Below are 14,875 nucleotides of genomic sequence, written 5' to 3'. Positions count from 1 at the left end.
TTTCAAATCTTTGAGCCGTTCGTTTTCTAGGTTCCATACGTCGTAGAGAGCTGAAATTTGGCCCAAGGTCCTCTTTTCTGGTACATTTTCATCTATAAAATTTCAATGAAAAAAAATGAAAAAAAGGTTTAAACTTTTTAAAAATAAAAGTGTGGAGCCCTAAACATGTTTTTTCGTTTACTTGTTATAAAATATAAACATTATTATATTATAATCTTGACCCAATATTTTTTGAAACCGACTGTTCATCAAATAAAAATACTAAAGTTTTATAGTGACATGTATTTTAGTACAATTTTTGAGATGTCATGACCACAATTATCGTGTCAGTAGCTGAAAGTTATGCAGAGTTAACAATTGTTTCGGAAAACACAATAAATGTGTTAATATAGAACCACCTTTAGAGGCCATTTTTCCCCACAGGGCGGGGGTTGGCCTTTTTTGGGCACCATGGCTTCCTTTTTAAAGCAATGTTTTACGGCTTTCTGGTATGCCCTTCCTGCCACAAACCCTGGTAATTGCCTCTTGCGACACACTGCGAATTACCAGTGAACTGGTACTCAATTTGCTGACCTCAGAAGGATGAGAGGCTGAGAGGCTGAGTCAACCCCCCTGGCATTAAATCAGTGATTGACCAGGATTCAAACCCAGGATCCCAGGATCCCAAGCCGGCACCCTAACCGCTGAGCCAACACCAGGCTTAACGTGTTAATATGTGAAGAAATTTTTCTTCAAACAACAACAACATGCATTTTAAGGCCATTTTCCCTGCTAGAGTGGGGGTGAGCCTTGTGGTCCCCATGACAATCTTCTCCATCTTGCCCTATTTTCTGCATCTCTCCTTGTTAACCCCCTTGCCCGCATTTCTTCTTCCACCACCTTTAGCCAAGTCTTTCTTGGTCTTCCCCGTCCTCTACTTCCTTCTACAGTCATTTCCATCACTCTTCTCAACCAGTCACTTTCATCTTTCCTCAACACATGATCAAACCATCTCAACCTGTTCCTCTTCACAGCATCAATCACAGGCTCTATTCCCATCATTTTTCGCAATTCATCATTTGTCTTCCTCTCTCTCAACGATATTCTGCACATCCATCGACCATTCGCATTTCCACCCTTTCCAACCTTCGTTGCTGCTCTACGTTCATTACCCATGTCTCGCTCCCATAAATCATAACACTTCTCACACATGCAGCATACACCTTTCCCTTTAGCTTCAACGACACTCCCCTCCTCATCAGCACGCCACTCAGTTCCCGAAACTTCTTCCATGCACATCTCACTCTAGCAACCGTTGCCGAGTCTGATCCACCTTCTCCATTCAGCATGTCTCCGAGGTAGCAAAATGTTTTCACACCTTCCAGCTTCACGCCGTCTCCAAGATCCAACTCAACATTTCCTCCATGTGCAGCTCCCTCTGTGCACACCTTACATTTGAATGTAGCTGCCACACTGGTTAATGACCCTCTCAGACCACCACATTTTTGATGAACCCACTCAGCGCACATTGTACATTGAATGGAATTCACTCCGACACCCTTCCTACACACAGCACATGGCCACTTCCCAGTTCTTTCCACCTCACCACATGCTTTACCACTTGCCATCACCTTCGTCTTTCCGATATTCACCTTCAGACCTTTTGTCTCCATACATTCCTTCCACTTGTTCATCTTTTCCTTCAGTCCATCTATACTTTCCGCAATCAACACCAGATCATCTGCATACAACAACTCCCACAGTAAACCCTCCTTTACGTTCTGAGCCAGCACCTCCATCACAGCTACAAATAGTAGTGGACTTAGTACCGACCCCTGATGCACTCCCACCTTCACCTCACCACTGTTCCCGTCCTTCATCCTTACAGCTGTGCGTGCTCTTTTGTACATTGCCATCACTACTCTGATCAACCATTCCTCCACTCCTAAACTTCCTCATTGCCCATGTCAATACTTTGCGTGGAACCCTATCGAATGCTTTCTCCAGATCAACATACCCAAGAAACAACTTCTTCCTCTTCATGTACTTCTCCTGCAATTGCCTCACAATAAAAAGCATGTCTGTCGTTCCTCTTCCTGGCATAAATCCAAACTGCATTTCGTCGATCTTCACTTTCTTCCTTATCCTCCTCTCCAACACCCTTTCCAATACCTTCATTCCATGCTCCAATAACTTTATCGCTCGGTACGAGCCACACTCTAGGGGGTCACCTTTCCCCTTGTATAGAGGGACGAGGGTACTCGGTTCCCAATCCACTGGAATGCGGCCTTCTTTCACCGCCAGATTACAGATCTCTGTCATTCTCTTCACACCCCAACTTCCTGCTGCCTTCAACATATCTCCCACAACTCCCGTTGGCCCTCCCGCTTTTCTACTCTTCATTGCTTTTATGGCTTCATCAACTTCCTTCTCAGTTATCTTCTCTGCCGGTCCTAAAACTGGGTTACTCTCCATGTTGCCATCCCATTCATTCTCTGTATTCAACAGCATTTCCATATATCTTTTCCATCTTCCTTTAATTCCATCTGGGTCCACAACGATTTGTCCCACTTCATCCTTCAAGCAACCCACCCCCATCACATCACACCTCTCTTTCGCTATCTGCTTTGCAATCCTGAATACTGCTCTCTGACCCTCTTCCGAATCCAAGCGTTCTCTTAACATTTTCCTACATGCCTCCTGCGCCTTTGCTACCTCTTTCTTTGCAGCCTTCCTGGCTGCCTTATAACTTTCATGCTCTGCTGTTTCTGCTCCCGTACCCTTCGCCTTCTGCCACTCCTTGAACTTCTTCCTCTTCTCGTCAATCCTCTTTCCAACTTCATCATCCCACCACCATGTTTCCGAGTGCCTCGGTGGTCCTTTTGTCCATCCACATACCTCACCAACGGCTCACAACAGACTAGCTTTCATTGACATCCAACCACTTTCAAGCTCAACCACATCATCCTCTACCCTACTCAGCCTCTCTTTTAATGCCTCCCTTACTGTCACCTCTTTCAACTTCCACACCTTCATTCTTGGTTGGTACTTCACCCGCCGAGCTCTCCTCGCACCTTTCACCCTTATGTCGCAGACAACCAAGTGGTGCTGTGAAACAGCCTCCTCCCCCGGGATCACCTTTGTGTCCCGGAGGTGGCCTCTATCTCGCCTACGCACCATCAGGTAGTCAATGGTCGTCGTCGACCCACCTGACGTGTATGTAACAAGCTTATTATCCCCTTTCTGGAACTGAGTATTACAAATCAACAAATCAGCTCCATCAACAAACTCCAAAATCCTTTCACCTTCTCCATTTCTCACACCATATCCGTAACCCCCAAGAACTCCCTCAAAACCATCCATACTCCTTCCCACATGTCCATTTAGGTCTCCTCCTACCACAACAACTTCCTCATCTTTCACGTTTTCCATCAGCTTCTCTATCGCACACCAGAACTTGGCCTTCTCTTCATCGCTCCGACCAACCTGCGGAGCATATCCCGAAATGACGTTCACCAAGAGCTTTCCAATCATCATTTTCACCATCATCAACCTATCACTCACTCTCGTCACACTCACCACACTGTCTACAAACTCCTCAGAAAACAGGACACCAACACCATTCACACCCTCCAGGCACCCTTGCCACACAAACTTGTATTTCTATCCCTGCCTACCCTTCACCATTCTCACACCACTTCCCTTCCATCTCGTCTCTTGCACACAACATATGTCCACTCTTCTTCTGACCAATACTTCCACCACTTCTCCTGATCTCCCTGTCATTGTCCCTACATTCCATGTCCCAAACCTCAGAAACCGATCTCCACTTCGGGCTGTACCCTGACCATATGTAGTTGTAATTGTCATGGTTCTCTTTTTGAGGCAAAGTTTTTTTTTTTTTTTTTTTTTTTGAATTTTGGAAATAAATAAATAAATAAATAAATAAATAAATACATTTTGGAAAGTGGAAATTTTTCTTCAGCAAACATTAAAATTGTCCGAGTATTATTCTGCTGCATGTTATTACTTGTAGGTAGATGATTGAATAGCTGACGGGAGTGTTCTGTGATTACGAGTTGCTGATATGAAAAGCACTGAAATTTGATCTGGAGGTGTCGTGAGAAATAGTAATTTACACCTGAATCCTGATTTTTATGAAGTTTGATTCATTGTGGTTTTATGAACAGAAAAAACCCCTGTTTAGGTGCCCCGGCGGACCACAAATGTCGAAATATCTCCAAGTTGTGGCAAATTTTCGCAAAGCGACTCCGACGCCGTCGTCACGCCCACCACAAGGCTGCTTGCCGACTGCCCATCTGAGCAGTGTATCGACTAAGTCGTTGTTACAAACGCTCTTCTGAAATCTCCCTTTTTGTACTGCTGCATCCCGCTGACGTGGCCCGAGGAAGGAATAATGTAGTTCTGTAGAAAGGTTTATCGTGTCGTAAATACCACATCCGGTACGTCGGCTGTCCGCCATTGTTGAGGTGAACGACCCGGAGGCAAGAATTAATTACGTAGGTACCGTAAAATGGGGGTGAATAGGGGCACAAGGTGAATAGGGACACAAACTGAAAAAAAGTTCGGAAACTTTTTTCGCTGAAAATTGATAACCATACTGATTTGTTGATATTTGGGTTGAAAGTGTTCTCTTGTTTTTTTGAAAAGCAACTTATAGTCCCTATTAATCCCATATATGGGTTAAATAGGAATAAATAGGATTTTTATGGCTGTCCCTATTCATCCCGTTTTACGGGTGAATAGGGACAGTCACTAATACAAAAAAATAATAATCAAGAAATAGGGACAGTTTGGAGAAACTTTTTATCCCATATTTTTTTTCATTGGCACCGTGGTTTATATTATGGGTGTGTGGCGGTTACCTTATGTGGCGGTTACCTTATGTGATTACCTTATTTGGGCATAATACACGTGCACGGGCCTGTTGGACTTGTGGTTGTGCGGACGTGGCGCGGTTGCCGGAGCCACGCCCTCCGAAGAGGGCTTTTGGCTTTATATAAGCATGCTGACTTCCGTTCGAGTTTAGTCTGTGTGCTGGATCTTGCTGTTACAATAAACCATCTTCGAACCCTACGAATGGCCTCGTTCTCTCGCCTTCCGCGACTCCTAAAGGTGCATATTATGTGCATCCATCTGAGCTGTCAATTTAGCAATAAGTTGGAAACTCAGGATTGTTTCTTGATTATTATTAACTAAATATTAATAACTAAATAAATAATTAACGAAATAAATTAACTAAATATTAAAACTAGATGTGGATAAATATAATAATACATTAAATTGGTTTCAGAACGATATAAACTTGCCTTCAATTAACAAACAATTAATTAACAACACAAACGTGTGATTGCATGCATGTCATGCATGAGATGCATGAGCTGTGAGCACACGATGCACCGCGACATTTTTTGGAATTTCCATCCACGACACGTTTAATTATTATCGTCAAAAACAAGGTTTCGGTGCTCAAATTAACTAAATATTAAAACCAGATGTGGATAAATATATAAACTAACAAAATAAATTGGTTCCAGAACGATATAAACTTACCTTCGTCAAAATCAGTGAATGGTTTTGACAACCCAAACTTGCGGCAATAAATTCACCTACTTCTCGAAGTCGGAAAATAAAGGTTGGAAGACGAGGTTAAAGGGGAAAAATCTGAACTACGTCATAAGTATTTCCTGTTCATCTAAGAAAAACAAATACGATCTCTGCAGCGATAGTAATACTAATAGAGGGCTATGCAGACAGCCGAGATCGCTGGCAGACCCTGGTATTGGTGCCACAGCGACGCGCGACTCAGCAGCCGATAGTCACGTACCTAATTTAATTAGTCAACCGAAAATGAGCTCTTATTGTATCAACAACAGTGAACTACTGCGCTGTTTTGGACTGTAAAAAAAAAAAAACAGACGGGGAGGACCCAGTTTCATTTTTTTCGTCTTCCTGTAGTTACAACAAATCAGGGCGTCAACACATTCCAATTGTCAGACATTTGCATCTCCCTACCATTAATACTTGCATGCGGAACACCCGGCGGGCCCTGATGTCGGTGCAGCACAGGCATGAAGCTGAACTGCTGAAGGGCCGAATGACCTCCTGGCTCCTGCGCCAAGGTTCCTTGCATACGAAACAGAAGGTGCCTTTGAATAGCAAGTAGTCGTGGCAGGCACACTAAAAATTCGATGAGACCATATTTTTGTTTATTTCATTGTGAAATAATTTTGATTATTTGATGGCCACGTAACTTGTGACTTTGTCATATAAAAAAGTGAGTCATCTTCAGACGCGATTTCCCCGAATCCAACAAGGGCGAGAATTTACAGACCTAGCTAATTATATACACCACCAATTCACTTCAGGGAGTTCAACAGCTGTTAACATTTAACTTACGCTAATAATTATAAAGATCGGAATGAGGGACAAAATAATGGCAGGAAAAGGGAAAGATACTGCCGAAATGACTACAGCAACCAGGATCTGCACGGCCATTCAACAACGTTCTTTTTGGCGGGTCGCCTCAAGTTAAACTTGAAATCTAGTTATTGAGTGAAAATTGTTTATTTTTTTAATGCTCATGACGTTAAAGGTTGTTTGGTAATAGTTAAACGCCGGTGAGACTCGTCACATAAATCACTAATTAGAATGATGCGTTTCCAGTAGTGGTGTAAACAGCATCCTTTGCCTGCGAGTCACGTGGCCGTTGCCAAGGTTTGACATGGCGGTCTCGGCTTCGGCGTTACGTCGGTGGCGCTCACGTACGGATTCGGCGTTCATTTTAACACGACTCGTAGCCCGACAGATTGGGCTGCGGCTTCCTCCGTCTTAGAGGGAGTAGGACCTTCGCCTCATTTTAAATGATCGAGGCCTGGAGTCCTCCGGAGCGACTTTTAAAATCGTGTGTATGAGAGTTTGAATATATCCGTTGAAGGATCCTGGTATTCCTTCACGTAGTCCGTGCCTCCTCCTCCCTCCCCTCCCCCTCCCCCTCCGCCGCCCCTCCCTTTCTCACAACACTGCCTCCTATCACTTCAAGCTTACCTGCCCGCTGATCCATCTTTCCACACCTGTTAGTGTTACTATTACTACACCTCGTTGATGAAACGTGATGACGAGGGATGCGCACTTGAGAGTCTGATGACGAGAAAGAAGTGACCGAGGGGGTTGAGCAGGTCAAGCTTTGACGTATATATCGTTTTAAGTTCGTCTTGGTGGAGGAAATGGTCTTTATGTCCTGGAGAAAGAAGATCGATATCGCTTCGAGTGTAGATCCTTGGTGTTTAACCACTGACTGATCCTTGGTGTTTAGCCAAAGGTAGTGAGATTGGAGAACAAGCAATACGGCTGCAACATGGAAGATGAGAATGCAACAACAAAGTTTGCAGAGATAATCGAAGGTGAGTTGTTATTATTGATTTCCTGAGTTGGCTACATTTAGGTTAAGCCAATAAGTTTGTCAAACATTCATAAAAAACACTTTGATAATAAATATATGAGACTTCCATGTTTCTCAGGTCGTGTGTGTGTGTGTGTGTGTGTGTGTGTGTGTGTGTGTGTGTGTGTGTGTGTGTGTGTGTGTGTGTGTGTGTGTGTGTGTGTGTGTGTGTGTGTGTGTGTGTGTGTGTGGCTGGCTTTGTCTGTGTGTGTGGCTTTGTCTGTGTGTGTGGCTTTGTCTGTGTGTGTGGCTTTGTCTGTGTGTGTGGCTTTGTCTGTATGTGTGTGGCTTTGTCTGTATGTGTGTGGCTTTGTCTGTATGTGTGTGGCTTTGTCTGTATGTGTGTGGCTTTGTCTGTATGTGTGTGGCTTTGTCTGTATGTGTGTGTGGCTTTGTCTGTATGTGTGTGTGGCTTTGTCTGTATGTGTGTGTGGCTTTGTCTGTATGTGTGTGTGGCTTTGTCTGTATGTGTGTGTGGCTTTGTCTGTATGTGTGTGTGGCTTTGTCTGTATGTGTGTGTGGCTTTGTCTGTATGTGTGTGTGGCTTTGTCTGTGTGTGTGTGGCTTTGTCTGTATGTGTGTGTGGCTTTGTCTGTATGTGTGTGTGGCTTTGTCTGTGTGTGTGGCTTTGTCTGTGTGTGTGGCTTTGTCTGTGTGTGTGGCTTTGTCTGTGTGGCTTTGTCTGTGTGTGTGGCTTTGTCTGTGTGTGTGGCTTTGTCTGTGTGTGTGTGGCTTTGTCTGTGTGTGTGTGGCTTTGTCTGTGTGTGTGTGGCTTTGTCTGTGTGTGTGTGGCTTTGTCTGTGTGTGTGTGGCTTTGTCTGTGTGTGTGTGGCTTTGTCTGTCTGTGTGTGTGTGTGGCTTTGTCTGTGTGTGTGTGTGGCTTTGTCTGTGTGTGTGTGTGTGGCTTTGTCTGTGTGTGTGGCTTTGTCTGTGTGTGTGGCTTTGTCTGTGTGTGTGGCTTTGTCTGTCTGTGTGTGGCTTTGTCTGTCTGTGTGTGGCTTTGTCTGTCTGTGTGTGGCTTTGTCTGTCTGTGTGTGGCTTTGTCTGTCTGTGTGTGGCTTTGTCTGTCTGTGTGTGGCTTTGTCTGTCTGTGTGTGGCTTTGTCTGTCTGTGTGTGGCTTTGTTTTTTTGTGTGTGTGTGTGTGTGTGTGTGTGTGTGTGTGTGTGTGTGTGTGTGTGTGTGTGTGTGTGTGTGTGTGTGTGTGTGTGTGTGTGTGTGTGTGTGTGTGTGTGTTGGTGTTGGTTGTCGTCATCTCCATATGCGTGTATCAGAATGTGGAATGGAGCCTTCCCAGTATAATATCTCTCTAATTCCGGTAATCTCTGTGTGTCTGTGACCGCTGTTTCTCGACAACCACTGGTCTGATGTAATCGAAACTTGCCAGCTATATTGCTGGGGACCTGAGGATGTGCCTTTTCAAGGTTTCATATTAATCGGACAAGTGGTTACCAAGTCATGGCCATTTATTTAGCAAACACATACATAGGGCGCCACCTTGTGGTCACCCCTCCCCCCTTCTTCACCAACTTGGACCACGTGCGTAATGGCGTTCTGCGCCGCGGCATGCGTCCACGAAACGAGCAGGGGAGATCATCGGCAGAATGCAACCTCGACTGCAGGTGTCCAGTGTCGGTTTTGGAGAGAGAGATTGGGGATTTTGAAGGGGGCCTATTGTTATCTCTCTATAATTCCAGTAATTGTAAACACAATGCTTGTGTGTGTATGTCTGTGACCACTGTTTCTCGACAACCACTGGTCTGATCTAATCGAAACTTGCCAGCTATATTGCTGGGGACCTGAGGATGTGTCTTTTCAAGGTAGAGCGAAGACCGAAGCAACGGTGAAAGTTTTTTTTTTTTTTTGCACGTACAGTCATGCTAGAGCGAAGGAACCGCCTGTGTTTGTTGTTTCTGCCTCCGTGCGGTCACGCACTTACGGGCACGCACTAGTGTGTATAAATCATAATTGTGTGTGTGTGTGCGTGCGTGCGTACCGCTGCCACTGGTCGTCATCTTTGCTTGCGAGTCTCTAAGACTGAACAGAGCCTTCCCCAGTCCTGAAGCACCCATCTTCACCCCAGCAAAGAACCATGACTCTTTGACCATCTCCGTATCCGTGCTATGTTTCCCCCTCCGTCCCCGAAGTGGCGACGATGTATATCCACCTGTGTAAGCCCCCATGTGGTCAACGTGATATGCCTAGTCTCGGTCTCGTCATTCTTTGTCTCATCCTTCCTCGGTGTCATCCTTCGTTGATGGGATATAGTCGGCAATGATTCCTCTATGCTGCATGATGCCTTTGAGGATTGTACCCAGGGAGTGATGACCCAGTTTTGCACCGACGGCAGTGTCTTTTATTTGCAGCGTCTGAAGGCCAAGTCCAGAATCACAGAAATGTTCCTTTGTGATCTACTTTTCGCTGATGACTGCGCACTCTTCAGTCATAATCTCAAAGATATGCAATTTATTGTCCACTCCTTTGCTCAATCTGCTCATTGCTACAGCTGTACGATTAGCTTCAAGAAGACCGAGGCTATGCTTCAGCTGAGACCAGAAGGTGTGTAAACCGTCCCGTCCATTACCATCGATGACACGCCACTCAAAGTTGTAGATAAGTTCTGCTACCTTGGAGGTGTCCTCTTTCAAAAGGCAATGATGATTTCGTGAATGATTGATTTCAAATGATTTCAATGAATGATTTCAAAAGGCAAAGGCAATTTCGTCGATTAACGACGAAGTAACATCAAGACTCAGTAAAGTGCATGTGTGTCCTTTGGAAGATTGACACCGCCTTTGGTATGAATGTGTCATTCGCCTGGACACCAAGATCAGTGTCTAATCGTGCCGTTGTTTTATCAACACTTCTGTACGGATGCGAACCTTTGACACCCTATCGTCGCTATATCAAACGCCTTGATCAATTCCATATGCTCTGCCTTCACAAAATTCTTATCACCTAGCGAGATGGGATACCTAACATCTCAATCCTAGACCGGTCATATCCAAGGAATTGAGTATTTCCTGATGCATGCCCAGCTTTGCTGGTCAGGCAACCTCACACACATGAAAGACCATAGAATCCCAAGTGTTTTCTATGGACAACTTAAATTTGGTAAATGATCACATCGTGGACAAAGAAAGCGCTATAAGGACTTCCTTAAGTATACATTCAAATCTTGTGCCATTCCAGTTGTCACCTGGGAACGTCATTCCACAAACAGGTCAGCTTGGCATAACATTTGCCGCAAAGGCCTGGGCCACTTTGAATGTGGGAGACTTGCTATCGAGAGACAGCGGAGGCAAGAAAGGAAAACCTGCCAATGTCCATCTCCGCAAGGACCAGTCTATACCTGCGATGTTTGTAGTAGACGCTGTGGGTCCCGAATTGGACTATACAGCCATCGCACAACCTACAATGCTTGGTGAGCACGTCAACAAAGGGAAGAGTTTCGTATAAAACTACGACTCACAATATCATAATCATCATCATGGTCGGCAAAATCCGACAAGCCACAAGGCCAGGGTGCCAGACCGTATCCCAAACGTATGTCGATTGATACAACTCTGGGCACTCCCCGCTATGGCCTTTGCCCCATCAAAGCTGCCAGTGTATGTGTGTGTTTTACATGTATGTGGTGTGATGCTCATACAGTATATCAGTTGTACACGTACATCAAATATCCTTGTCAAAATTATCAATATTAATTGGTTATTAAATAAGTATATCATCAAAATTATCAATATCAATATAACATCAAAATTATTGGTTATTAAAAAGTATAACTAGATATGTAGGAGCCATAAACGATATTTTGCACGATATCTCAAAAAGATGTGGACAAGTTTTGACAAAACATGGTGGATGAGTTGGGTAAGTGACAAGAACAAGCCAATTAGATTTTGGTTCAGGTTCAGATCCAGATCCGGCCTATAAGTGGGATGCAAAACGTAAACTGTTCGGCATAAACTGTTCGGTGTGAACTGTTCTATTGAGTGCCATTCTAATTTGTTTGTGTGTTTTACAACAGCGCTATTGTAAACACCTACTACTAGTTTTGAGATGTAAGAAAAACTTTAGATAACCAAATAGGTGTTTGAGCAACGTGGTGAAACTGGTACTTGTATTTTTCCTCTCTGGTATTGTTACATGGTAGCTACATAGTGGTATGCACACTTTTCATGTCTGTGCCATCTAGCTTGGGTTTCTGGATTCACAGCTATAAAAATTTCATCCTGTTGTTTCACAAGCAGGGTGCTTCATCATTGTGTGTGTCTTCCCTCGGACGGATGTTAAACTGGGTGTCCCATCTTTCGGCATTAGTTGGTGGACTTTAATCTATGATGTGGCTAAGAGTAGTGAGTTATTGCCAGCAGCCTGCACAAATTCAAAATTCCTGCCTGGACTGCGGGTGGCAAGTGGTCTAGTCTTCTTGGAGGCTCCTTGATACCAGGTTGCATTCCTTATGTTGTTACTGTCTGGACAGCACTTTCTGCACTATAAATAAATTGACTCCGTCGTTCACTTTTCACGTTAGTGGCTTCTTCGGGCAACCATTATTACTTACTAGTAAAAAGCCCGTAAAAAATGACGGGTTGGAAAAGTTTATTCAATGGTACAGTCCCTTGAGCGTGCCAAAGTCTGAAGCCTCGGCCTAGTGTCAGGTATGCTTATATCTTTATTATTTGTTAGACATCATACGTACATTACGTAAATGAACACTCATTTTGCTCTGCGCATGTTGCTCAATCATGTGCAGCGAATTTCACCTTCCTGCGCCTTGTATTTGTTGTGGTTAAAAAAAAAACCTTTTCTGTACACCGCCCTTGAGGCTCGGTTTGCAAGCCACCGTCTACAATTCCAATGTAAGAGACAGTGTTACTCTTTTATGGAAAATGTTTTTCGAGTTTGTTGTATCCTCAAAAATAGACCACAGTGAATACATATTAGTGTTAAAAGGATTGGTCTTTAAAACCTACCCTTATGAAGTGGGACAAACATCTGTACAAACACACAAACTGACATTGTGTTTTATATGGTAGGTTCTCCGGCATTGTTATCCCTATGCTTTTTAAAAAAAACGTGGAGATATTGTAATTGGGTCTTTCTGTCTGTTGGTTTGTCTGTCCGTCCATCATGCTATCTCCTAAACAGTTGTGCAGAAATTCACCAAACTTGGTAGTTATGATCTCCACATGGCAAGAAGGTGCAAGAACCATATATCCGCCCTCTCCAGGGTCCCTGGGTGGTGTAAAAAGGTCAAATACCAAAAAATACAATTATGGGAACATTTTAAAGCATTTTTATGAATGAAACTTTGGATATGCAATCAATATTGAGGGGCATATGAAATATGTAATGATTTTTCGGATTTGACCACCGGTTCATGCCCCACAATGTGGGGTCTTGGAGTTACAGGGGTCAATACAGAAGATTTTTTTTTTAACTCAAAATTTGATTTTTGGGTCATTTCTGGTGTAACGTTTTGACATCTTTCAGCTTTGCTCTAGGTGGAAAGCGTGGGGATTTGTGATGGCACGCCATCGTCTTCGCTTTCGTTTGAATTACAACGGAATTAGTAGGACTGATGTACCATACTCTATTACGGAGCATTGATTTCGCTGAGGCAGTTTCTTGGCAGTGGTCATGCGGTTTGCCATTCCTCTCACAGCAGTAGTTAGGGCAGGAATTTGGAATTTGCCCATGGTGCCGGCGATAGCTCTCCTTCTCTTCGGGAAAGACACCGTAGGATCTTTAATGTCCATCAACTAATGCTGGAAGACTTGATGCCTAGTTTCACATCCATCCGAGGGACGGCACACACATTGATGAATCGCCCTGCAGTGAAACACCGGGATGACCGTTTTTTTTTCGCTTGATCTGGATTTGAAACTAGGCTAGACTGTTTAGAGGCAAGTGTGCGAACCTCTAGGCCATCCTGTCAGCCTGATATTAGCATACAAGAAACAAATGGAGTGCAGTAGCCAGTACATGACATTTTGTCCTTGGTGTCCTTGGATCTTGACCTCTGACAAATATACTCAGACAGGGAGATTAAACTGTTTTGGCAGAGCTTTGTGAAGTTCACAAAAACGTGAGATTTCTTGATCAATTTTTAAGAACCAAGAACTTGCTTTACGAACCAGGAACCAGGAATTTGTTGATCAAATCACCAGGTTTGGTGATTTGCTTACGTGTTTTCAATGCAATAGACAAGCCTGACAAATGATAACAATGTACAGTACTTCCAGGCTACCCTTGACAATTAAATGTTTTGGATGTTTTATGAAATTGAAATGAAATATTAAGGTTTTGGATGGGGAAAGATAAGAGATGGAACCACTGGAATAATTCGCAGGATGAGTTGATGTACGAGATCGTAGAAATGGGAGACCAGTCGAGAAGTTTGATGACTGCGTGAAGACCATGCCAGTTGGCCTGAATGAAATGCCAGACTCGAAAGCGCTGAGGTGGTTCTCTGAGGAGTCCACTTTAACAAGCATATGATCAGATGAACCAATTGGAGCAGAAGAAGAACAGAAAACATTTACAGGGAAGTTGGTCATGACCAAATCCCGAAGAGATGATGTACTGTTGACCGAGATCTGGGTTGGGAAATTGATAGATTGTGTTAGTCCCAATGAGTCACAGAAGTCCTTTGCCGAGGTGCCATGGCTTGTACGAGAGGTACCCACACCCAGCCAGCTGGCATGATGACAGTTTAAGTCACATATGAGGAAGAGAGAGTCGGGATGAGTGGATAGAAGATGGTTCATGTTGTGAGATGTAAATGAGTAAGATGTAAATGGAGTCAACACTGTTTTGTGTAAACATGTATGAACAAAAGGTGGGAGCGGAGGGGAAGCCGGAGACAAACGCACAACAACATGCATTTTAAGGCCATTTTCCCTGCTAGAGCGGGGTTAGCCTTGTGGTCCCCATGACAATCTTCTCCATCTTGCCCTATTTTCTGCATCTCTCCTTGTTCACCCCCTTGCCCGCATTTCTTCTTCCACCATCTTTAGCCAAGTCTTTCTCGGTTTTCCCCATCCTCCACTTCCTTCTACATTCATTTCCATCACTCTTCTCAACCAGTCACTTTCATCCATCCTCAACACATGACCAAACCATCTCAACCTGTTCCCCTTCACAACATCAATCACAGGCTCTATTCCCATCATTTTTCGCAATTCATCATTTGTCTTCCTCTCTCTCAACGAAACTCCACACATCCATCGAACCATTCGCATTTCCACCCTTTCCAACCTTCGTTGCTGCTCCACGTTCATTACCCATGTCTCACTCCCATAAATCATAACACTTCTCACACATGCAGCATACACCATTCCCTTCAGCTTCAACGACACTCCCCTCCTCATCAGCATGCCACTCAGTTCCCGAAACCTCTTCCATGCACATCTCACTCCAGCAACCGT

At 44.0% G+C, this 14,875-nt stretch overlaps 2 protein-coding genes across 7 annotated transcripts in view; one reads left to right on the top strand and one right to left on the bottom strand.

Moving 5' to 3' along the window:
* The window catches only part of LOC137411734 (uncharacterized), a 51,893-nt gene extending 45,576 nt beyond the window's left edge, over positions 1-6,317 (bottom strand). Inside the window, exon 1 of one of the 4 annotated variants that reach the window (XR_010981392.2) lies at positions 6,016-6,210. The gene's annotated coding sequence lies outside the window, so the exon portion shown is untranslated. Of the gene's footprint in view, positions 1-5,553; positions 5,921-6,015 lie in introns of those variants that run through there. The other 3 variants (XR_010981393.2, XM_068097041.2, XM_078769758.1) reach the window with 3 other exon arrangements.
* A 358-nt stretch (positions 6,318-6,675) lies between these two features.
* The window catches only part of CDC14A (cell division cycle 14A), a 197,164-nt gene continuing 188,964 nt past the window's right edge, over positions 6,676-14,875 (top strand). Inside the window, exon 1 of one of the 3 annotated variants that reach the window (XR_013621783.1) lies at positions 6,676-7,403. Coding sequence is in view for 2 of the 3 variants with exons in the window: in XM_078769756.1 (XP_078625882.1) it covers positions 7,358-7,403 (46 nt within the window). In the remaining variant the exon portion in view is untranslated. The remainder of the gene's footprint in view (positions 7,404-14,875) is intronic. The other 2 variants (XM_078769756.1, XM_078769754.1) reach the window with 2 other exon arrangements.

The sequence above is a fragment of the Myxine glutinosa genome, chromosome 1, assembly GCF_964187855.1.
Source record: "Myxine glutinosa chromosome 1, kmMyxGlut1.1, whole genome shotgun sequence".
Taxonomy (NCBI): domain Eukaryota; kingdom Metazoa; phylum Chordata; class Myxini; order Myxiniformes; family Myxinidae; genus Myxine; species Myxine glutinosa.
Note: the sequence above shows the minus strand (reverse complement) of the source record. Positions and strands in the feature narration are given on the sequence as shown.